The following is a 26,013-nucleotide window of genomic DNA, read 5'->3' as shown; positions in this document are numbered from 1 at the left end:
CTTGTGCGGGCGTGGGGGGGGGGGGGAAGAAACCACGAATCTTTCCCGTTTCAATTTGTAAATGAAACGTTGCCTTAATCTAGATCTGGGAGGCAATTTAGTTTACCGGGGTAATCTTTGGGAAACTCCAGATTCAAATGGGCAACTAAATACGTCTGCGAAAGACAATATTCTCATTTTCCTCCTTGCTTAGGATCAGGATGGTTGGAGCCCCCTAACACAAGCGGTCAATTTGAAAAGATGACCAACAGCGAAAAGAAGCGCGTTTCTTTCTCTTTCTCCCTGCCCGATCCCTTTACTCACAACCCGCTATTACGGCTACTACACTGCCTTTTCCCGAGGATTATTAAACTCCGGAAGTCTCCCTCCCGTCGGTTGTAAAGATCGTGCAGGCTGAGGTCATAATGCTGTGGGATGGTGGCCGGCTATATTGACCTCTTCTAGGAGGGGCGGGAGAGACTCGGTGGAGGAGCGTGTGGTTGGCAGAGATACATACTATCGTGGTAAACGCTTCCCCTCCTCATTCCTCGCGGGTTTGTTTGTGTGTGTGTGTGTGTGTCCCACTACCTCTTTCCAGCTCACAACTCTTCTTAACCGAAGGCGTTTGGTTGTTTCGCTTTCTCTGCCCGCTTTCCCCCCCTCTGACTCGCAAATTTGCTTTTGCGGGGAAATGCGCTTCTTGGAGAGTGGACCTCTTACTATTTTTATTTTATTATTATTTTTCTCACCGTGCCTGTCTTCTGATATTCCGCACTAAGAAAGTTAGGGGAAAGCCGTAGGAGCCAATGAAAGCTGACGGACTTCTCTTGGGAGAGATGGGTGGTTGTAGGTGGTCTGAAGAGCTTTGTTGGCTTTTTAAATGGTGAGCTCGAGGAGAATATGACTACCAGAAGCTATGTTGCAACCCACTTTGGCACATTTAAAGCCTACCAGATTAGATGGAACAAACCTTGGAAAGTTGGGTTGTTGTTTTGTGGGCTGGTTCTGGATAGCTCCTAAGCTCACCCAAAGGTGAAGCAACTGGACTTTCTTGTTTTTTTTTCTTTTGAAGACGTTTCACTTCTCACCCAAGAATCTTCTTCAGCTCTGACAGGACAGTGGGAAATGAAAAGATTTCCAGTATGGAAGAACTTTTCCAGTACAGTGAAATGTCTTCAAAAGACAAAAACAAAAACAAAAATCCAGTTGCCTCCTGAAAAAGCAGCTTTGGGACAACCATGACCTGGATGACTGAGAATCTCTACAGACTCCTAAGCTAACCTTGGCTGCTCTTCTTATAAGCTTAAGCCTTAAGGGATCTGTGTTTGCTTGGATGAAGAAAAATAAATAAATCCAGCTCTCTAGAAATCCCAGGGCTGTTGGTTTCACTGGACAGTTGAAAAATAAATGTCCTATAAAAAGGCAAATCACTTCTGTTGGGCTGCCAAAAAAAGCAACATGGATGTAGTCAACAGGAACTGAGCTTGACTTGAGGGTCCCTGTGTCCTTAAGAAATTGCACAAACACTTCTATTATAGGATGGATAATAGGTCCTTGTTACCATGGTTCTAGGGAGGGTTTTCTTATCCCTGACATTTGCCGTACTTCTGAACTGTTTTGAATCTGCTTTGGAAGGCTTATTTCTCATAATTGGTGCTTCTATCCATGGGGATGGTGTTCATGACATTAAAATACAGAAGTCATTGAAGAGGTTTGACAAACTGGAAGTCAATATATTTTAAGTAAACTGGCCTTTTAAAGTCTTAGTGGTATTAAAGTATTGATGCCACACTGAGCATTTGCTTTCTGTCATCGTAGCTGGAAAAAGCATGACAGCATTTCGGCGGCAAGTAGATGAATATCATCCTTTGATACCAGGATACACAGGTAAAAAATTTACACCTTTGGCCACTTCTTGGCCACTAACTTGACAAGGATTGCAATGTCCAGATAAAGAGGAAGCCAATGATCAACTTTCTCAGCTTGATCGCTTTGTGACTGTTTAATATATTGCTGTACCAATAACAAACAAGATTATAATTTTTATTAGCATTCGAAAGCTAAAAAGAAAGCCTCACATTGTGGAAAGGATGTTATGTTTAACCGATGGCACTTTATCTACATACTACGAAAATTCTTGTGCCTTCAACCGGGCAAAAGAGTCTATTGAAAGGCAAAACTTTTTCAACTAAGGTACCAGAAAAATGGCTTACAGAATGTATCCAAAATCTGGGAGCCATGACTTGAATTGAAATTTGGCAAATGTTATAAAACATTTGTGACAGAATTATGATAAAGTATTTTATGACATAATACAAAAAGTCATAAAACATTTCCTGTGGTTAACTGCTGAGGTTGATTGTGCTATACAGTTCAACATGAGATACTTTCAAGGCAGGTATATCTCTGGATATCTCCCTGAATTTTTAAAAACTGTTCCAGTACATCTAGTCCTAGTCCATAATGGAGCCCCAAATTTCTGTTGTTAAGTCAGTGAGTTTTGCCCCATTTTACGACCTTTCTTTCCAGTTGGTAAGTGAATCATTGCAGTTGATAAGTTAGTAACCTGATTGTTATGAAACCAATTGCCAAACGTCAGAATTTTGATCACAAGATCATGGGGATGCTGGAAAGGTCATAACTGTGAAAAAGGGTCATAAGTCACTTTTTCCAGTGCCATTGTAACTTTAAACAATCACTAAATGAACTGTTGTAAATTGAGGACTATGTGTACATTAGAAATTCTGATATTGTTGAAGGCATTGAGGAATCCGGTAAGGAAATCTCTCTGAAACAATGACCCAATGGGTTATGAGTCATAGAGTCTGGGCTATGAACATAATCAATCTACAGTTTTGAAAGCAACAATGATACAGAGAATTAAACTTTATTTTCAAGCATGACAGCTTCTCATGTGCCAAAAGACTTGTCTGTGAGCATCTGCTTCCTTACCATTGTTCTGTTGCTGTTGTTTTTTTTTAGCAATCAGGCAGTAAACAAAATGTAATGATCAATGTAAGCCAAGGGAAAGCAACTCTTTTTGGACTCAGTGGGTAAATGAAAAGTGAACATAGAGGTGGGAAATGTTATAGCCTCATTAGAATATAGAGGGTTAGCATTGGCTAGTTGAAAGTGGTGAAAACGATGTCCTTTACAAAATCTCGGGGTACCTATTTAACATTTTTAAATTCCTTGAAAATAACGGCATCTTTTAAACAGTGACCTCATGAGGTCACTGTGCCTCAGATAGGCGGGTGTGAGTCCCTCTTTGTGAAGTGGGGCCTTGGAGCTCAGGTGGGCCTTTTTGTTACATACCTGTCTCCCTGCTATGTTTCATCGGCACTGCCGGAGCTGCTGCATGTATTAGCTGGATTGGCGGTTGATTTCCCCAGGCTCATGGTCCTGGGGGATTTCAATCTGCCCTCCATTGGCAAGACATCCGAGTCAGCTCGGGAGTTCATGGCTTCCATGACAGCTATGGACCTAACTCAGTTAATTCAAGACCCCACCCATAATGGGGGACACACGCTCGACCTGATTTTTGTCTCTGGGCAGTGGATGAATGATCTAGATTTAGGGGATATTTCTATTCAACCCTTGTCATGGTCTGATCATTTCCTCATCAGGCTTGACTTCCATACCGCTACCCCTTGCCGCAGGGAGGGGGAACCGACTAGATGGTTCCACCCCAGGCACCTGATGGACCCCGAAAGGTTCCTGATGGAGCTTGGGACTTTTCCTGAATCCCTTGCTCATAACTCTACCGAAGCCCTAGTGGGAGCCTGGGATAGGGCTGCCGCTGGGGCTTTGGATCGTGTTGTGCCTTTGCAGCCTCTGACCCGGTGTCGATCCCGGATGGCTCCCTGGTTTACTGGGGAGCTCCGGGAGATGAAACGCCGGAAAAGACGCCTAGAGAGTGGCTGGAGGGCCAGCCGGTCCAAATCTGATTGAACACTAGTAAGAATTTATATTAAATCCTACTTAGTGGCATAGAAGCGGCCAAACGGCAATATTTTTCCGCTCTTATTGCGTCCGCAGATAACCGCCCAGCCGCCCTGTTTAGGGTGACCCACTCGTTACTTAACCAAGGAACTGGGGAAGATCCCTTGCAGGGTAGGGCTGAAGAATTTGTTCAGTATCTGCAGGATAAAATCGCTCAGATCCGGACAGGCTTGGACTCTGACTGGGTAGATTTGGGCGAGCCGACGGGGATGAATCTTGAGGAGACTATCTGGGATGGGTTTGACCCTGTGACCCCCGAAGGCATGGACAGGATTATGGGGAGACTCAGTGCTGCCACTTGTGTGCTGGACCCGTATCCCTCTTGGTTAGTTTCGGCTTCCCGGGAGGTGACACGAGGCTGGCTCCAGGCGATTACCAACGCTTCATTGAGAGAGGGGTTCTTTCCCACCGCCTTGAAGGAGGCTGTGGTGAGGCCCCTCCTCAAGAAGCCTTCCCTGGACCCAGCTTCTTTAGCCAACTATCGTCCGGTCTCCAACCTTCGCTTTGTAGCAAAGGTTGTCGAGAGTGTGGTAGCACGTCAGCTTCCCCAGTACCTGGATGAAGCTGTCTACCTGGATCCGTTTCAGTCGGGTTTCAGGCCCGGGTACAGCATGGAGACGGCATTGATCGCGTTGGTCAATGATCTCTGGCGGGCCCGGGACAGGGGCTGTTCCTCTGTCCTGGTCCTATTAGACCTCTCAGCGGCTTTCGATACCATCGACCATGGTATCCTACTGCGACGACTCGGGGAGTTGGGAGTGGGGGGCACCGTTTTACAGTGGTTCTCCTCCTACCTGTCGGATCGGTCGCAGTTTGTGTTGACTGGAGGGCAGAGATCGACCCCCAGGCGCGTCACTTGTGGGGTGCCCCGGGGGTCGGTTCTCTCACCCCTCCTGTTCAACATATACATGAAACCGCTGGGCGAGATCATCCGTGGTTTTGGGGTACGGTATCATCAATATGCTGATGATACCCAACTTTTCATCTCTACCCCAAACCACCCAAATGATGCCCTCGACGTGATGTCCTGATGCCTGGAGGCTGTGCGGATCTGGATGGGGAGGAACAGACTCAAGCTCAATCCCTCCAAGACTGAGTGGCTGTGGTTCCCGTCATCCCGATTTGTACATCTTGTTCCATCTTTGACGATAGGGGGAGAAATTTTAGCCCCCTCAGAGAAGGCTCGCAACCTGGGAGTCCTCCTGGATACGCGGCTTAGTTTAGAAGAACACCTGACGGCCGTGACCAGAGGAGCCTTTTACCAGGTTCGCCTGGTACGCCAGTTGCGCCCCTTCCTGGATCGGGATGCTCTGTGCACAGTCACGGATGCCCTCGTCCTTTCTCGCCTGGACTACTGCAATGGGGCTGCCCTTGAAGAGCACCCGGAGGCTTCAGCTGGTCCAGAATGTGGCCGCGTGGGTTGTCATGGGGGTACCTAGGTGCTCCCATGTCACACCCCTTTTAGACGGCCTGCACTGGTTGCCGGTTGTTTTCCGGGTGCGATTCAAGGTATTAATTATGACCTTTAAAGCGCTCCATGGCTTAGGCCCAGGGTACCTGTGAGACCACCTACTGCCACTAGTAGCCTCCCACCATCCAGTACGATCCCACAGAGTTGGCCTCCTCAGGATGCCGTCGGCCAAGCAGTGTCAGCTGGTGACCCCTAGGGGGAGAGCCTTCTCTGTGGGAGCGCCTTCCCTCTGGAATGAGCTGCCCCCGGAGCTCCGCATAATCCTTGACCTCTGGTCCTTCCGACGCGCCCTAAAAAGTTGGCTTTTCCAGCAAGCCGGCCTGGCCTGTTAATGTTAATGTTAATTTTAATTTATTTTAAATGTATTGTTTCTTTTTTTAAAAAATCGGTTTGGTCTTTTTGGAAATGGGTTTAATCTTTTTTTTTAACTTTTGTGATGTGTGTTTTTAATGTTGTACGCCGCCCTGAGTCCTTTTGGAGAAGGGCGGCATATAAATCCAAATAAACCTAAACCTAAACCTAAGCTGTGTGAGCCTAGCTAAGGTGGACAAAGTAGAAGTTTTGTTGATTCTTATGCTGATAAGGTCAAAATCATATACCTAATGGGACTTGTTAAGTAAGTAAGCTCCCCGTTAGGAGAGCGAGTGTGCAAAGAAACGTAATGAAAGTGGTATGGAAGAACACGCACAAACCAGCATACAGGGACAATGAATAGTATAAAATATAGTAGTTTACTATGTGGAAATATAGAGGTATTCAGAGTTCAATTTACAGTCCAAGTTATACACGGTTTAGTCAGTCAGTTATCAATGTTCTCAGTTAAGGAATGATCCTTCGAACACAGTCCAGTATCAAATAATCAGTTTAGGCTAACAGTAGCAAAAACACAGTAACTCACAGTAACTCACAGTAACTCACGATACATCCACCGATCTAACAAACAGAGAGCTAACAGTCATTATGGCTCCCTCTTATGGCTCTTGAGGTAACAGCAATCAATCATATTACAGCAGTACTTAAAGAAACAGTACTACCATCCTGGTTTATATATTGCTAACCCAACTGTTAGCTTACATTCCTAACAGGACTGATATAATTAGATCCCAATTTCATTGTCCACTGATAGGCAGAGCTGTTAGCTAGCCTTGATCCAGTCATAAATGATTGGAATAGATCTGGAGTTTTTGTCACTTCTCAAACTGAAAATGTTCATTGCTACTTTGATGTGTCATATTTAGCTACAATACTGGAGTCTTTTTTTTATTTCTCTTTTTTTTATTGAAACAATTTTATACAAACAAATCCCCCCCCCCTTTTACCCCCCTGACATATAATATAGATCACATACAAATACTGGAGTCTTATGTACTCTAGCCAATCTGGTAATCTGGCACTTTAATTTGCATTGGGATATGTTCTGGATTATAACTAGGTTCCATCCCCCATCTGTACCCAGTTATTTAAATACTCAGGTTGCAGATGAATCAATTTCTGTAAAGACATAGTAAGGTAAAAGCAAAGGTTCCCCTCCCACATTTTTGCTAGTCGTCCCCAACTCTAGGAGGCAGTGCTCATCTCCGTTTCAAAGCCAAAGAGCCAGGGCTATCCAAAGATGTCTCCATGGTCACGTGGCCAGCATGACTAAACACCGAAGACACATAGAGCGCTACTACCTTCTCTTCCTTTTTTACTTGTATTTTTTAATGCTTTCAAACTGCTAGGTTGGCAGAAGCTGGGACAAGTAACGGGAGCTCACTCCGTTGCACCGTGCTAGGGATTAGAACCGCTGAATTGCCGACCTTTCTGATCAACAAGCTCAGCATCTTAGCCATTGAGCCACTGTGTCCCTTAGTTAGATAGTAAGATGGCAATGCCTAAATTGATGTCTTCCAGATGAATTGACCCTCTGTATCCCAGGATTCATAATCACCCCAACCTGCAATTATTGTAGAGGAGTGTTACTATTTCTGGAGCTAATTTAGTTGGGAAACACTATTCTGGAATGTACCTTCTGGGCATACCATCAATATCACATTCTTCTTTGCCCTCTTTCTTTATTGACAGTTTCATATGAAGTTTCAATGTTTAACTTTTTCATTTTCATATCTCTGGTGAGAGCAAATATAAAGAAACCCATCTTCCTTTCCTTTCTCTAGCTCCATTTTAAGGGCTTCCTGTTGCCAATCCATCTTGGTACTAAGTTGAGGTCCTGTACAGTGGCGGGTTCCTAACCGGTTTACTACCGGATCGCTGAGAGGGTGTTTTGCGTGTGCGCTGCTGCGCATGCACAGTTGACTGTAAACGTTTCTGTTCATGGACAGAAGCATGCCAGCGACAGCATAAGAGATGAGGGAACCTGTTCAGGGGTGTGGCAGGCCTGCCGGTTCTAGTGACCCAGGCTGCCATATCACTACCGGTTTGACCAAACCGGGCCGAATCGATAGGAACCCACCACCGGTCCTGTAACATTTATATTCAACATTTGAATACTCAGTGGCATGCACCAAACTTTCCTTGTGCTAGGATTAATAATTTATATTATGGGTATGGATGGGAGAAATATAATGCTCAAATGTTATGAATATAATCTCCTGGCAAGAGATGGCAAAATAATATAATTTTTGAAGATATAGCCCCAGAGCTAAACTTTCTGTTTTATAACCCAACAAATAATCTATCTGGCAAACCTGTTGTGTATGCAGGTAATAAAACTTTTTATGATGGACAATATACTTAACTAATAGGGTTATAATGAAGTAGCTGGTTCCAAAGGTACAAACTCCTTAAACAAGATGGATGGCCATTGGTCGGCTAGGGAAGCAATAGTACAAGATTTTTGCTTTAAAGTGTTGGATGAGAAGATCATTGTTTCCCAGCTCTGATATGCTATCTGAGGAATTCTGGGACTTGAAGTTCACAAGTCTTAAAAATTGCCAGGTTCGGAGATCCTGTCCTAGATATATAAACATGAAAAGTCTAGACTATCCTATTTTGAAGATTTCTGAATGGCGTCTAAATACATTTCTTTACTTTTTCTAGGATACATTCCTCTCAGATTTTATCGTGTTGGAACTAGCTATGGAAATGATTCTGTGTGGTGTGTTAAAACCTTTCGCGATGTTACAGATAGAAATAATTACCAGGAAGCTGAACTAAGGAATACAGCAGCCATTGCACCACAGCTACCACCTATTACTACCAACGAAGAAATATTAAATGTACTTGATGACTATAATTACAAACATCATCCCAATGTGCTGGGTACAGTATGCATAATTTATAATAATTTGAATTTATTTAAATGCCATTGTATTCTATCATTATTGACAAATAATTGCATCTTTAGTTGTTGTTTTTATTGTTGAGTACAGCAGAATCCAAATTATTTGGTTGTTGTAGAAATGGGACAAAGACTGTTGGGAGTCTTTGTGAAAGGACTTCTCTCTGAAAAACTTCTAGCATAGCTTGTGTTTAGATTTTCAAGCAGATCTAGCAGTATTGAATATTTAAGATGTGATACAATTCAAGCAAGCAACAGTAAACAGTAAGTTATGCATAATAAGTTTGGACCAAAACAATATTTAAATAGGAATGAAACCTGGACTCAGTGATATTAGAGTTATTGTCTCTTGACAGGAGATGAAGCCTTAGCCTATTTTTAAGATGCAGCTTGGTGAAAAAAGCTAAAAAAATTGAAAAGCAGTATGAACTTTCATAGTATTTGAGTATTTCTCTAGAACAGTGTTTCCCAACCTTGGCAACTTGAAGATGTCCAGACTTCAATTCCCAGAATTCCCCAGCCAGCAATGCTGGCTGGGGAATTCTGGGAGTTGAAGTCCGGACATCTTCAAGTTGCCAAGGTTGGGAAACACTGCTCTAGAATACAGATTATGCAATACAGATTATGCATTCTCTGGGCATATTTGGTTCAGTTGTATTTTATGATCGGACACCTAGAGTCTTCAAGAGTGGAAATGAACCTAGACTTATAAGACAGTCTAAATTTTGAGAAGCATAACCTTGCCAAATGGAATGTTTCTTGCACTAGGAATGTATAAAGTAATCTTGACTTTGCAATAAAGGATAAACAATAGGAAGTCAGATATTTAGATGAGCTGCAGTTCACAGAATGAAGATATATTGGAACAAAAAGATTGTAAAAAAGAATATTTTTAAACCAGCCTTACAAGTAACCTTAGCATAGATATTATGTGAATTGTGATCTTAATCAATAGTTTATTAATTGATTAGTCATAAACATTATCAAAGATAAAAAATAAAATATAGAATCTAATTTTAGGGTATAATGTTTTTAATACACTTTTTATTGCAAGTGTCTTGGTTTAGGGATTTTGTTCAAAGCCCCCGCAAAGTTGCTCTTTACATGACTGAATCAGTTCTTGATCTATTTGTCTTCATGACATTACGTGTTTCACAGACTGAATTCACACCTTTTTTGTCCTTTTTGCAATGTTAGGTTTGGGATGGCCCGTTTTATTAGCTTTGTTCTTACTTCACTACATCTGAATTCTTAGACACACACAAGCATTTATGTTCAGCCTAACACTGCTAGCAAAGTAAGACAGCCAATGTTATAAGCAAACTCAGTCTTAGCTACAGTTTGACAGCCTCTGTAGCAATGTATCTGAAATGATGTTTTTCTATGCTTAGATGAGTAGTTTTAACAGAATACAAGGTCTTAATTCTCTCTCTGAGTTGTGGCTACACAGACACAGAGACTATGCATGAGCTGGATTAGAGTTATTGTAAAAAGAGTGTAGGGGCCAAATGCTTTCATGTTATTCTTCTAGAATTGCCACTAGCAGAAGTTTTTAGTAGAAGGAGAAGAAATGATGGTTTCATTGCAAGACGACTTCTTCCATCACACTTGGAAGTGTGATCACATCTCAAAAATAGACACATGCATACAATACGTACTGAAACTGTGATGGGCAGGCACTTGGCTTTTTTTTTTGAAAAAAATTACGTGGAGGAGGCATCATGTTATTAATGTATTTGAATATATTCATTTGAATATATTACCCACCCAACTCCAATGGATTATTTTTGTTTCCTTACAATTTGTAATATGAGAATGGGAGGCAGAACATTGTTTGAGTCTTGTTTTGAACTAAGAAAGTAACCACATTCGCTGCCTATTCCCCACATTTTAAGACCACTTGAAATTACAATGATTGAAGGTTAGCTTTATAATGGTTTGTGAAGAATCAGGAAGGAAAAGCCCTGTGAATTGTCTCCCAATGGAAGTGCCCTTTGCCTTAAAGGAAGCTGAACATTGCTAACTGCCTCTGATATCATCTACTCTGTATCTGATTGGCATTTTCTCAGTATTTAATAGCATTGATTGTCTTCCCCAAAGTACTCATATTTCCCAAACTCAGTTTTGTTTCTGGGAGAGCATTGGGGGGTGGGGGGTGGGAATCACATTTGAGCTCTTGGCTTTTCCTTCTTTGTTCATTCCAACTAGACATTTGCATTCTGGAGGCTTAAATAGGAAAGAGTTTTTTTACTACAAAAAAATAGTGACAAAAAGAGTGCTCTTTGTTCATTTTATTTTTCCAAAATATTGAAGCATAAGGCTGAATGGCAAAGGTCAATGTTTTATTATGACAGATGCCAAATTCTGTAGGTTTTTTTTATTGCTCTACTGAAGGGACCTCTTGGCTTTACCCACAACTGAACCACTGGATGGGCTATGAATTGTAGTGATGAATAGTATAACAACAATTTTCTCATTGGGAGAGAGGTATGAGGAGTATTTCTCCCAGGTCAAGTCCTTTTGTGTTTTCTTTTCCCTCTTTAAATTATGTGCAAGACTGGAAACATAAAGTATGACAAAGAGCTCTAATAACAATGCTATTTCAGATAGGGAGCCACATGTATTGGCTTCTCTCGTGATTCTATGTGAACTTGCTTCATGTCCTCTAAAAAGCTCAGCTGGAGAACTAGAAAAGGTATATGAGCCATGGTGGTGCAGTAGTTAGACTGAAGTATTGCAGGCTACTTCTGCTGACTGCCGGCTGACTGCAATTTGGTAGTTTGATCCTGACTGACTTGTGGTTGGCTCAGCCTTCCATCCTTTGGAGGTTGGTAAAGTGAGGACTCAGATTGTTGGGGGCAATATGTTGACTCTGTAAACTGCTTCGAGAGTGCTGTAAAGCATAGTGAAGAGGTATATAAGTCTAAGTCTAAATGCTATTGCTACATTGCTACTATTTATATTATTTGATTTTTATAAAGGGGGCATAATTTGAAGGTGAGTTTCTCTGTTCAGAGTATTTCATTACTATCAGGTTTACTAAATTTCCTGTTATCAGAATATCAGTCAGTGTACGCTGTGGTCAGTAGGCATCCTTAGTTTGTAGATTGTTCTAAGAGATTAAATATTGTCTAGCAGATGTTAGTTCCACTAGGTAGGTCAGACCAGAAAATCAACTACATAAGAAGAGTAACACTAGTTTTCTTGGCTATAGTTACGGAATCTTCCATATGATAATGCTATATCTTTTCCTCTTTCTTATACTCCAGTGAATTCAGGAGCTCTCTGCCTGAGCCAATTCTGGATGTTATCTTAATAAAATTCCATCCCCTTTTCCCTAGGTAACAATTCCTGCATATTTCTGTCAAGATCATCTTCCTAACTCTTTACCCCAGTCTTCCCCATGTTAGCAATGTTCAAATATGTATACACCTCCATAAATTTCCCCACCCAATATATGTTTCCTTATAGCAAGTTGGGTGCCAGCCACTTGTAACAAAGCTAGACAGCTTACATTGATAAACCATTAATGGCTTTCCAGAATGACAGGAGAAAGGGATCAACCTGGCCCTATGGAGAATACTATTTGAGATTGCAGGAGATGTAATACTGTTGGGCTTGTGTGTCTTTAGAATTTTGGGGGAAGAGAATTCACAGACTTCTTCCCTGGCCCGAGGAGCACAGGGAGATTCAATTCAGAGGAGATGGTCCTGCAGGTGACAATGCAAAAAGATATTCTTTGCTGAAAATCCTGGGACTTTGAGATCAGAAAACTGGAGCACTGGGAAGATTGTTCTAAAGAATTATTTTAGGTTAGGCAAAGCTTAGAATTCCTTCAAAACTTATTCTTTCCTTTGGTATCTAGTAAGTGATCATGAGGGACACGGTGGTTCAGTGGCTAAGACGCTGAGCTTGTCAATCAGAAAGGTCGGCGGTTCGAATCCCTAGTGCCGCGTAACTTGTCCCAGCTCCCGTTACTTGTCCCACCTTCTGCCAACATAGCAGTTCGAAAGCATGTAAAAATGCGAGTAGAAAAATAGGAACCACCTTTGATGGGAAGGTAACTGTGTTCCATACGACTTCGGCGTTTAGTCATGCCGGCCATATGGAGACATCTTCGGACAGCGCTGGCTCTTTGGCTTTGAAACGGAGATGAGCATTGCCCCCTAAAATCAGGAATGACTAGCACATATGTGCAAAAGAAATTTTTACCTTTTATCTTTATGTGATTTTTAATCTGCTGCTTTTCATCTCAGTCTGGAAAACATTTGAGCCTTGTAAACCACTGGGGTAGATGTTGGGGGCAAAGGATGAACCTCCGCTGCTCTATGGTAGACAATTAGCAAGCTATTTAAGGGAAGATTTGCTGAAATGCTAGGGAATAAACCAAAACTTGGATCAGTTTCTTTCTGTATTTCAACTATGGTTACTGTCAGACCTAGTTTTCATCTCCTACCCACCCACCCACCATTTGGGATCCATGCCAGTCTCCCTTAGCTTTTCAATAATACTTCTTTTGATCATTTTGCAGGGCCTGTGGAGACCAAAAGAACCCTCCTTGAACCACCCATGCCCGGCTGGGGTGGCTTTGTGCCTAGATCCAGGGTCACAGAATTTGGTCATGGAGTACGCTATCATGTGATGGCAGAAAACTGCTACCGAGATTTTAAAAACTCGATGGATAGAGACAAAGAAGTTGCTGTTGGGAAAGATTCCACGTATGTTCACTTTGAGATGTTTAAGTGGTGTCCATTGCTGCTCTGCCTTGACAGAATAGTATTTGTTAATGGATCAGGAATCAAGTTTGGAAATATAATGTTAATAAATATATACATTGCATAAATAATGAAGCTTTAAAGCCACAAATGGACTAAATTCGGACTATGGATTGGTCTTTTGTAATTCTCTATTATTATCATAATAGTGGTGTAGTGGTTAGGGCACCGGGCTAGAAACTGGGAGACTATGAGCCCCATTTATACATTTGGCATTAACCCAGATAGACGATTCTGGGCCAGTCATTCTCTCTTGGTAAGCAATGGCAACTATTTCCAAAAATGTTGCTAGGAAAACTTTCAAGAACCTGTCCAGGTGGTCACAAGAAAGCTGACTCAAACAAACAAATGGAATCAATGTAGAGTATCCTGTCTCTCAGTCTCGGCTGCAATAGTAAGAAAGCCAAATATTTCTGTCCACCAAGCCTAGCCAAACAAGTGTTTGTCATTATTTATTATTAAGACAAGAAATTCAATAGGAGGAAAGCTATTTTGTCTCTGCATGGATGATTATTTCTGCCAGGTAACTGTTAAAAACTCTAGGATTAAAGGGATAGTCTGCCATGAATTTGGATCTTTGTTTTTAAACAATAGAGTAATTATCATGAGAAGAATACTATTAGGAAAAAATAGGAGAAGACCCAACAGGGTGGAGAGAGAGGGGGGAGGGAGAGATCTGTCTGTCTGTCTATCTATTGCAAAGCTACTACAGTATTGATATATATTCTATTCTTTTTTATTTTAGGAAAGAAGTGTCTGAAACCAAAGATTCACGGCACCAGAGATTCTATAGGCCTGAAGGAATGATGCCTAAGTACACTGGCCATATCCCACGTAAGGGTTCAGGTTTTATTCTTTGAAACCATGAAAGTTACTATTTCCTTGAAGTAACTGCAGCCTTTTGTAAGACTACATGGATGCCTCTCCTGCACCTGCAGGAGAATATCTGGGAAAGATCCCTTGGTTGAAGAAGTTACAGGCATGAGTCTCCCTCCCTGTGCCAAAGCACTTTTGGCCTTCAGGAATGCCAGCAAAGGCAGAGTTGTGGGTGAGGGATGTTATGCTTCAAGAAGTATACATTAGAGCTGGAAAATAGAGGTGAATAACTGACAGCATGCAGCAGAAAAAGCTAATATATACATCAGTCTACAATAGGGATGGGCAGCTATGGCCCCTCATGACTTGTGAACTTCAATACCCAGAATTCCCAGATCCCAGAGTTGGAAGTCCACAGGTCAAAAAGGGGTCATAGTTGTCCATCCCAGTCTATGAGCTGTACCACAAATTTGTTAAAGGAGTTGATTTAAATTTGTAACCTGAATGCTTAACATTCAACTGTTCTCAACTTAAAGCAGAACAATGACAATAAGCGACAATATTCTAACTCCTCAAGATGAGTATACAATAGCAGATGAAATATTTCTGCCAGTGGATAAATAAGTGGCTGAATATATTGGAAAAAATCTATACTAGCTGACTTGAATGATAAAATTAGAACTGTTTCTGCAAGAAATACATTTGTTTTATAGCTTCAGATTTCATAAGTAACAAAATTGATTATGAAATTCATCTGGCAGCATAGACACCCATACAGAGTTTAGAATGCTGCAGCTGATACCAAAGAAAAGCATAATGAAAATGTCTCCCTCCCATAGCAATATGGAGGGATCAAGCTTTTCAACATTAGCATTTTGGATTTGGATTCTGTTCTTCAGTCTTCCCTAAAGATAAACAGTTTCCATTCCCCCTGTGGCTGTTAGCTGAGCTTGTGGAGATATAAGTGAAGGGGCATTTAATATCAGGAAGACTCCAAACTGATAATTTAATTTGTCCAGTCAGATGCCAAATTGGTTGCTCATGTTCGTGTCGGAAGCCCATAAGGTGCTTCCGGGTTAAAAGGTCTGTGACATCACCATTGTCCCTGGATGCCTGATTGGGGCTCCTTTCACGTCCATAATTGTCTATTGCAGGGGTGTCAAACTCGATTTCATTGAGGGCCACATCAGAGTTATGTTTGAGCTCAGGGGTCTGGATGGGTATGGCCAAGGTGGGCATAGCCAGCTCGATGTTACTCATGTCAGGGATGCCTATGGTGGCCAAGAGCTCTGCCAGCGAAAATGGAGCTCAGCGGCCCTCCTGAGCTCTGTTTTTACTGACAGAGGGTTGCAGGAGGCTGTCTCAGCTGAAAACGGAGCTCCATTTTCACTGGCAGAGGCACTCCTGGCCAGTTCTTCAGTGTATCCAGGGCGGCCTTGCAAGCCAGATCTAAGCACCCCACAGACCTTGAGTTTGACACCCATTAGTCTATTAGTCTTCACTATTAGTCTTCACTGCCAAGCCCTGGGCTCCTAAGTATTAATAAGCTGATGGTAAATCAGCACTCCTGCTGACTGACAAAGAGCCAGTTTCCCAGGCTTCAATAATTTACTTGGCTATTGTTGTTACCTGCACAGACAACAATCTTATTTTAATATTTCAGCAAATCTGTTTTTCAAACTACAGTATTGTGGAATTGTGATAAGAAGGTTTGCATCCACTTGAATGTCTTTCCTTCTTTTAGCATGAAGATGCAGTCCTTTTAGAAAAGCTAAAATCTAAGCCTGTGCAGTACTTTTAAGTCTTTTGGTCCCAAAATATATATTTGAAACAGAATCCAAACTTTTATGAAGGAGTTCCTATACAGAAATGCTTCTTAATCTTAGACTTTTAAAGTGTGTGGACTTCATTACCACAACAGTATTTACCATCAATTATGCTGAAGTTCACCCATCTTAAAGGCCCTGAGGTCTAGAAACATGGCTATAAAACATGATGCATGTAATAACTGCCTTCTTTTTGTTGTAACGGTTAATGTGTTAATTGCCAACCAAGTGTGTCCACCCTAGAGAAGAAGAAAAGTAAAGACCATATGTTGCAAAATATATTAAACAAAATATGTGTGTTTTGCAGATGAACGCTCTGGTCTCGGAAGAACATTTGGAAATATATGCAGAAGTTGCTCTGTATGCAAGCACACAGAAGTGAACTATGGAACTTATCTTAATAAGAAACGAAAAATGGAAAAAGGTCAAGAGCAGATCAAAGAACACAAGGAAACTATAATTGCATAATATTTGAACTGTACCATTAGACAATTAAAATGAAATTTAATGTCTGGAATGGGGCTACTTAAAAACTTTCTCTCTTTGACCAATCATGTGGAAGTGTACAAGTATTTAAAAATATGTCATATTTCTTATCTGTTTGTAAAAGAGTTACTCTGCCAAGAGAGCCATAACATGACATATACTGTAGACTGAGAAGTCACTTACATCAGTTGGAGGAAATGAATGATTTCAGGGGCATCTTCGATGAAGAAGAGGCTTTGAGGATATCTGGAGAAAATGCAGCTGTCTTTGGGTTTAAGGAAGCATAAAAACGATAAGGTGTCAACAAGTACAGAATCCAAAGAAATTTCAAACATTGAGATGATGTTCTGCAAAGATGAGATAGCCACCACTTCCAAATAGATTAGTTGAAGTTTTGAATTAAAGAGTAAAATATTGAGAATTGTTTTAAAAATAATTGACCCAGTTTTTGTCCCAGTCTTTCTGGTGGCAGCCATCACTGGAAACCAAGAGAAAAGAAAGTTATTTTCACATACAATGAAATTTCAATCTGCTTTAAAAGAGAACAATTGTGAGTTTAAAGCAGAAGATGAGAGATGTTTGTTCATTCATTGTTTACCAGACATTTCAGTGGGACTGATTTTGCTCTTAAAAGTTCTCCATAATTGTATTTATATTTATTTATGCTTAACAAAAAATATACCTTGGTGAAGTTACCGACATAGATGATTGTTCCAGTGTTGCTGCATTTTGAGAAAAAAAAATATTTAAAGAAATAGTTTATTATCCTGTTGTTTAATTTTGTCATCGACAAAGCACTTATTGGGTGTTTGCTTTTAAAGTATAAATATTGAGCAGGGGCTATTTTTTAATAACTAATATTTGAGCAGTTTATATAATATTTTTCCATTTGAAAATACTTTTCTGTGTTGATAGAAATCAAATAATTATGTCACACTGTTTGTTTAAACTGCAATATATGAAATATTTATGTACATATTAAAATTATCTAGATAATTACTATTCTAAAGTTGACCCTATAATTTCTGCCAGCATTCCTTCTAGATAATGGTCAGCAGATTTCAGACTTAGACACTCCTTTGATTTTTAACACTGCGATGTTCACCAACCATACTTAGAGATAACATGGGAAATACATGCAAAGTGCATGCTGATGCATTTCAGATAGGTATAAAGACCAGGCTGAAAGCTTGTTTTGTGCACGCAAAAAAATAAATAAATCTAGGTCTCTGTTTTCCCCAACTTCACTTAAAAGGGATAATATAATAAAACTGCTTGTCAGTCAGTCCCTGCCAATCTCCAATTAACCAGCTTCTGCAATCCAAGCACCCTCCATATGTGCACCCAAATTCCCAGAATTCTTAGCAGTAGACTTCCCCTTCTAGTAAAGGGGTGATAAAGTAATGTTCTCCAACCTTGTGCCTTCAGGTTGACCGAAGTCATTCCAAATGCCAGTGATCCCCAAGTAGAGTGATTGTTTTGATTTGGAAATGAGAGGGAAATGTATTTAACTTGCTTGGAGAGCACCAGGGGTGAGGAAAAACTGTTAAAAGTTTTGTGAAGAGATGTTAGCATAATAATAAATAAGTGCCTAACTTAATTACACTCTGGAAGGGTTTTTTTTCCCCCCTTTGCATTTGATTGCATGGTACCTTGTCGAGCATTTCAGTTTCTGAATATTTCAGTTAAACTGTTAACCTTTACACTTAAATTTTCCTCCTCAGCCTATAATTTGTATGGTCTGCCGTCAGAAAAGGGAGGTAGATTAGATGGCATCTGCTATACTGCAAACTATAATTATTAACAGTGTTTTGCATTACAAATGCACCCTTCAAATCCCTTCTCAGTAGACGTGTAGAGCTCCTTTGAAGCTTTGAAGCACAGGTAAGACCCACACTGGGACTACTTCAGTCTGTCTACCTCAGGAAAAGGTGTTTGTCTGTGAGAGAAACCCTGCTGAGTGGTTCAGATGGGTTGAAATACCAGATTACATGCGGTTCTTCAAGTGAGAAGTTTGGAATTGCATTCTGCAAATTTAAAAAAAAAAAACTCCCAAAGAAATTGCTGCCAAGCTGAGAAGGCTACAGGTAGGTCTCGACTTATGACCACAAATGAGACCAAAATTTCTGTTCATTAAAGTAAATTGTGCCCCATTTTATGACCTTTCTTGTCTTCAGTTGTCAAGTGAATGGCCGCAGTTGATAGGTTAGTAACCTGGTTGTTAAGTGAATCTGGCTTCCCCATAGACCAGGGATGTCCAAACTTGGGAAGCTTAAGACTTGTGGACTTCAACTCCCAGAATTCCCCAGCCAGCCATGCTGGGGAATTCTGGGAGTTGAAGTCCACAAGTCTTAAGCTTCCCAAGTTTGGATACCTCTGCCATAGACTTTGCTTGTCAGAAGGTCGCAAAAGGTGATCGCATGGCCTTAGGACGCAGCAATGGTCATAAATATGAACCAGTTGCCAAGCATCTGAATTTTGATCACATGATTATGGGGATGCTGGAAAGGTCATAACTGAAAAACAGTCATAAGTCACTTTTTAAAAAAGTGCCATAACTTTGAACAGTTACTAAACAAACTCTGGTAAGTTGAGGGCTACCTTTAATTTCAGCCTGTAATTTTCACTTACTCCTTGACCACCATTTTCTACATAAAAGAAATGGTCCAATCAGGATCTCTCATCTGGAAACTGATAATATAGTATTGAGGAAAGTGTATATCAACATTTCATTATTGTAAGATATTATTACAACTCAAATGTTCAACAAGGGAAAATAAATGCAAAAAGAATAGAGATAAAAAAAAACAGGCTCACAAAAGTACTTGTGCCATATTTGGATGCACATATAAATGGCTTAGAAATAGGGGTTTTGACTATGTTTCCCCAGCCATTGAACAAACAATGCTCTTAACCATAATTTATGGTTTCAACTAAGAGCTTGGGAACAAACTAATATTAAAGCAGAATTACAGGTAGTCCTTGAGTTATAACAGTTCTTTTGGTGGCCATTCAAAGTTGCAATAGCATTGAAAAAGTGACTTATGATCTTTTTTTCACACAATCACACCATTCAGCATCCACATGGTCATGTGATCAAAATTCACGCGCTTGGTAACTGACTCATGATGGTTGCAATGTCCTTGGGTCATGTGATCACCTCTGACAAGCAAAATCAATGGGGAAGCCAGGTTCACTTAACAGCTGTGTTACTTAAAAACAGCGATTTATTTAACAACTGGTGGTAAGAAGGATTGTAAAATTCAGCAAAATTCACTTGAAATGTTGGGCTCTTGTCCTTGTCATAAGTCGAGGACTACCTGTAGTTGTTCTAATTGTGGTAGATATTCTGTTTGTCATTGGATACTTAAAACAAATGGGAAACTAAAAGCTACAATAAATGTCCTGCCACCTTCATTTTGTGTGTGATGGAAGGAAAAAGCTTATAACCATTTCCAGCTTGCTTTGAGGGACCAAAACAGCTTCAGTGTTTTCTTGTTTTAAAGGTGATAGAAAGTTTACTTTTAGATCATATTGTCAAAATTAATAACTTGTTTGATATGATTCTGCCTAGCAATAGAGAGGTGGAAAAGTCCTTTGTTAATAGAAGGTTTTCTTTTCTTTTTTTATTCCCCTTTGCTATTCCTGGGATATTAAACCCCAGAGAATATAGCCCTACACCAAGGAGATGCATTACAGATTTTGGTCTAAACTGCCCCAGCACTGTGTTTCATTATAGAAGTGTCAGGGTGTTTTCAAATGTTGATAGCAAAAGCTGAATTTTGCTGCCAAACTATTGAACAGGCTACGTCAGTTCCACAAGTCAAATGTCTCTTAATTGATACGATGGTGATCACAAACTTTGCTATGAATAGTACAGTGTTAAAGTCTGAAAAGACCCATCAATCTTACATGCACTTTGAGCATATTTTGTTGCAAATAGCATCCTAATTGATAGGCCTGATTATATGGCGAGGAGCCTAATTTATATATCACAAACTGCAGTCCTTTTGTTATTGAGGAATTTGACACCTTTACAAGAGAACAATATATGTCAACCAAAATATATACCAATTAGGCCTTACTGAGACACTGAAATGAATGATTTCAGAATATGCTGTATTTACAAATAATATATGGTTTACAACCACTTGCATTTCAAACAGCAGTTCTCTTTGTTGCTACTATTTTAAAACTGTAAGCATTGAAAAAGGTCACAAAAATATGTCCATTAGCACTGAAAGCCAGGAAAATGGACAATAATTTGGTGTTCATTTAACTTTGCATTTGATGGGATAGCTGTGAAATGTAGTTTGCTTAAACACTACCCAACAAAGTGATTGGTGCTTCACTTCATTATTAAAAGAGGGTGTTTGATGGAAACCCATTGTTAACTATGAATGCACTGACATGGCGAGTAGTCATACAAAGCAGTTGTAAGAATGGAGCAAGCAAGAGGTTGCTTACCTCTTCCAGTTTGAAATCCTTCTAGAACAGAACATTATCTTTTAAAAAAATTCTGCTTGATTCCATTACCAACCTCCAAAGACTGTTTGGAAATTGAAGGCCAAGATTAGGAAGGTATGCATTCAAGTTAGCAGTGCAATGGGACAATTTGCCATGGCCAACTCACCACGGCCCCCTCGCCACATCCAACTCAATGCAGGACAACTTGCCATGGGACAATTTGTCTCAAAACAAGAGTTACACTATTATTGAAGAAATGGTGGAATATAATCATTAAAGAAATGATGCCAAAGGAGGGACAAAATCAAATGGGAATGACAAAAATTCAAATATTTGTTTAATCATTTTAAATAATTAAATTGAATTGTTGAATTGTTCTGCAGGGTGAGTTGTCCTGTGGTAAGTTGGTCATCACTTACATTTTATATAGAATCACATATTTTCAGTCAAATATATTTATATACATCACTATTATAATACTGCATTTGTTTGACTCACTATTATTTCTTCATCTTAAATGAGATATGCTGAGTATGGGTTCATTTATATTATAGTAATTCATTGCATCATCTTCAATATATCCAGTAATAAAGTATTTTTATGTCTTATTCTAAATCGTTCTATTATTATAGTATTAGTGACATTCTTCAATAATTTTCATTTCCATGATTTTTATCTAACCACTGATAAAATAGAATCCATATCCCATAAAATTGTTTAAAATGTCAATTTACTCATTTCAGCACATTCCATTATTTTAGGAATAATTTCCTCCTGCATTGGTGTTTTCTCATTCTTCCAGTTTCTAGCAAATACAATTCTAGCTGCTGTTAACACATTTACAATCAAGTATTTCAGTTCTGTATTATATATTTCCGGTATGATTCCCAACAAAAAGATCTCTGGTTTAAAGTCAATATGTTTTTGTATCATTTTTTTTCTAAAATCCAAGTATGGATTTTAGTCCAATATCTTTTAGCTTCTATGCAAGTCCACCATATATGGTAATATGAATCTGGTATTGATGACATTTCCAACACTTTTCTGATTTATTCTTGAACATTCTTGCTATTCTCGTCAGGGATAGATGCCACCTGTAAAACATCTTATACAAATTTTCTTTATACGCTGTTGACATTGTCATTTCATAATTTTGAGACCACAATTTCTACCAGTTCTCTAAATCAATCCCATGTCCAAAATTTTTCCCCCAAGCAATCATAGATTCTTTAACTTGTTCTTCTTCTAATTTAACCTCTAATAAATATCCATATAGTTTTTTAATCACCTTTTCATCAGTACCTGTCAAAATTGTATCTAAGTCATTTTATCATGGAAATCTTCCATTTTAAGATCTTTATCATATCTAGAATGTATTTGCACATATGAAAACCAATTCATCTTTATATCTTGCTGTTCCAATTCTTGCATAGATTTAAGTTCACCCTTTGCATTCAATATTTCACCATATCTGTTTGTTCCTTTTTGTATGTTATTGGATATGAAAATACCTCAATAGTTGATAACCAGACTGGAATTTTTAGATAATGTTTTCTTTTAATCTTTTCCCAGTTTAATAACACAGCCTCACGTATGTAACATCTTCCAAAATACCCCTGCGTTTTAGTTCCCTTGTACCATGCCATCCCAACAACAAATCATGTCTTTCTGCAGTCAATAATCTGGAATTTCTTAATTTTATCCACTTTTAAACCACATCAAGCTTGTTGCCTGATGGTATAACTCCCAGTTCGGTAGGCCAAATCATCTTCTTGTTCTAGCATCTTGTAATAATTTTAATTTTATTTTTGCTTTCTTTCCCTGCCTAAACTAAACTACTAACAAAACTATTTTGTTTAGGTCGTCAAAGTAGGCTTTACCTAGTCTAGCTGGAATTGTCTGGAACAAATATAGAATCCTGGGTAATTTATTCATTTTAATTGTAGATATTCTCCCTATTATTGATAAATATAGAGTTTCCCATTTTACCAAGTCCATTGCAATCTGCTGTTTAAGTTTATAGTAGTTGTTCTCTTTAAGTGTGCTGCATCTTGCTGTCAATTATATTCCCAATAAGTTGGCCATCTTGAGTTGGCTGTGGTGAGTTAACCATGGCAAATTTCATGTGGTGAATTGCCTAGGGTGAATTGGCTGTGGTGAGTTGTGAGAAGAGGTGGAACTACATCAATATAGATTCATGTGCAATTTCTATCCAAATATCCAGTAAGAATAACTTTTCCAAATAAGACAATGGTCTGAGATTAGCATTGCTGTTTATATATATATATATTTTCTCATACAGTCAAGAAATGTTTAAGTCCACATGGAAGAAGAAAAACATAACATGCTAAGTACATATCACATACTTTTTATCATGCAATTTGTCTTCGGTCTGGGTGCACAGAGTGAGCACTAAGCCTGAGGACCTTATTTTAGAAATAAGATTAAGATGTGGCCTACCTTGAACCCCTTAGCTATTACTTTCCTTTCACCCTTTAGATACAGTGATGGATGCTCTTCTTTCACCACTATTACGCAAAGGTGCAATTGCAGGTTCATTTCACTTTCACCCAGGACTTAGAGAGTCTTTTGTCTTTGCTTAATGCAATACAATAATTTGGCCCAGTCCCATATGCTGACAAAATATCTGGATAAGCTCTAACTCGACTTAGAAGCACCAATGCCCCCAAGGTTTTTGTCATTTTCTTACTAGAGCGACAGAAACTCTATCCTTTGGCATAATGGGAGCGAGGGCAGTGAAAGAAAAGAGCTCTTATATCTTTAAAATTAAAGTCACTTGGGGATAAGAATATATAAGGTGCTTGAAATGTTATTTTTTATTAAGATTTGCACAAATGCTTTCCACATTTCAAGATCAGCATGGTGTAAGTGTTTGCAGCACCTCTTCCCTCACAGTTTCACTGCCGCAGAAATGGAATCTGGAAAGTTAAAATAAAAAGCAGGCATTAATGTATATGCTTTGATATCACTCTTGCATTAGCATGAACTTTAAAAACTTTGTATCACCAACTCTCAAGAAATATAATTAATTCAAAATCACCTTTGAGGTATTTTATATGGTATACAGTAAATTGGTATACGATTAGTTTTGTATATTTGTTTTTATAATTTTTGTACTTAGTACAAAATTATAAAAGAAAGAAAAGTAAGTAAGAATAAGAAAGATTGCCCATTTTCAATATTCAAAGAAGATATTTGTGGCTACAACTCTGTATCTATCTGTGCTTAAGATGGATTTTAATGAAGAGGGACTGTTATGCCTGCTCTTTTGCTGATCTCTCATCAAACTCTGTCACAGGTTCTGTTACAATCTTCTCACACACCCAATGCTCCCGATTCACACAATTCAACAAAAGAACCTTTATCAAGATCAGCTATGTTAGGATTCTGATCAACAAGACCAAATATAGACTTTTTCCCCATGGTTTTCAGCGGGTCTCCTTTAAATGCAACTTTGTCTAATTCAGTGTAAAGGAAATTAGCTCTGGGAAACACAGTGAGAAAGGACCATTCATTTCAGTATCTAAATTAGGCAAAAGCTGAGTCCAATGGCAATAACCAATTCTGTCCTGGTTCCTCCTCTTCTTCCTTATCCCAGAATGTTAGACTCTCATTCTCCAGTGAGATGAGCCTCATTCCCAAATCATATATATGCCAGTAGGCATGATGGCTGTAGAAAAACAAGTTGGTACAGCTAGCCAATGGGTGAAACTGGGGGCAGTGAGAACATAAGCAATGAACAGTGAGGGAGTGTGGAGTCAAACAGCTGAGCCCTGCTCCTAGAAATTGTGAACTCTCCATTCCACTTGAACCTGCTGGGCATCCAACTTTTCCTTGACAAACAGAAGGAATTTCACAAGAACTTGATTGAGCTAGATAACACATCTGTGCATCTCTATCCAGATGCGTACAGCTTTTTGTAAGATGATAAGAAATACTCTGAATCTGGCTAAGGGCCAATCTACTTTAGCATTCTCTTCAGCTCTATGGTCAAAGAGATGCATTTGTGACTTCTTTTTTTGAGTTCTTGCATAGAATCAGCTATTTATAATATGCTGCTTATAATATAGGAGTTGTGCAATAATCAAACCTAATAGTCACTGACTACCCTCCTCTGAATGATTTGGCAGAATCTTCTTTTTAAACCAGTGTAAATTAGTGTTCATGATAGCTGAGAGTTACAGCCATGTTTGTCCCACTAAACTAGCTTTAGAATAATTTGGTATGTACTGTATACAAACATACAAGCTATTATGTAAAACTGTAAGGCCCACATATGTACCTGTAGGATATAAATACTTTTGTAAGTTTAATTTGAAAATAGTAAGTATGTTTCTTTTATTACTTGTTCTTGAACTAGTGAGGGTATACATACACATTCCCAGTTTCTCCATCTTGCACCGTAATCTTTGATGCTCCTAGTCGGGGCAAAGTTGGGTTTATGTAAATGTTGTTCCAAAGAAATTTAACCTTAGTGATGGTTCCAACCTTAAGTTCTACATCTATTTGGTTGGTATGAATCTCACCAGGTCTGAGCCTCCCGCTTAAAAACAAAACAACATAAAACAGATAAAGTAATTTCATTACTTTTTTATATTTATACATACATGCATCCATTTTTTTTCCAGTCTGCACCTGGATTCAATGATATCATTGCCCTATTTTTTTAATGTAACTTATTTTTGGTTTTAGCATAACTCCAACATTAAAAAATAGCTACACTTTGTATGAAATATTCACTCTAACCAAAACTGTTTCTTAGTTGACCAGTCTACTGTGTTTATAGTTTCTATGAAGTTTACCAAAACGATGATGGGCTAAATGGCTTGTGTAAAATTTAGTACATCTGAGAGAAGAACATCTGAAAAAATACAGGACTCAAAAGTTTAT

General features: G+C 39.3%; 2 protein-coding genes across 2 annotated transcripts in view; one reads left to right on the top strand and one right to left on the bottom strand.

Moving 5' to 3' along the window:
- Positions 1-136: 136 nt before the first annotated feature.
- Positions 137-17,644, top strand: SPMIP5 (sperm microtubule inner protein 5). Its single transcript, XM_081956313.1, has 6 exons — positions 137-503; positions 1,798-1,866; positions 8,492-8,713; positions 13,264-13,450; positions 14,253-14,341; positions 16,457-17,644. Exons 2-6 carry the CDS (start codon positions 1,809-1,811, stop codon positions 16,615-16,617), a joined length of 717 nt encoding a protein of 238 aa, XP_081812439.1. The 5' UTR covers positions 137-503; positions 1,798-1,808; the 3' UTR covers positions 16,618-17,644.
- A 6,272-nt stretch (positions 17,645-23,916) lies between these two features.
- The window catches only part of LOC309392637 (uncharacterized protein), a gene marked incomplete at its 5' end in the record, with an annotated part of 61,797 nt that continues 59,700 nt past the window's right edge, over positions 23,917-26,013 (bottom strand). Inside the window, 2 exons of the mRNA XM_081954067.1 lie at positions 23,917-24,041; positions 25,499-25,666. Coding sequence (XP_081810193.1) covers positions 23,978-24,041; positions 25,499-25,666 — 232 coding nt within the window. The 3' untranslated portion in view covers positions 23,917-23,977. The remainder of the gene's footprint in view (positions 24,042-25,498; positions 25,667-26,013) is intronic.

This window comes from Natrix helvetica (genome assembly GCF_964273705.1).
Source record: "Natrix helvetica genome assembly, chromosome: 5".
NCBI lineage: Eukaryota > Metazoa > Chordata > Lepidosauria > Squamata > Natricidae > Natrix > Natrix helvetica.
The sequence above is the reverse complement of the archived record's forward strand: the minus strand, read 5'-3'. Positions and strand labels throughout refer to the sequence as shown.

Coding starts and splice junctions, on each gene's coding strand:
- SPMIP5 (XM_081956313.1), top strand. CDS start 1,809: ATGACAGCATTTCGGCGGCAAGTAGATGAATATCATCCTTTGATACCA. Junction 1,867..8,491: donor TTTGATACCAGGATACACAG/GTAAAAAATTTA, acceptor TACTTTTTCTAG/GATACATTCCTCTCAGATTT. Junction 13,451..14,252: donor GCTGTTGGGAAAGATTCCAC/GTATGTTCACTT, acceptor TTTTTATTTTAG/GAAAGAAGTGTCTGAAACCA.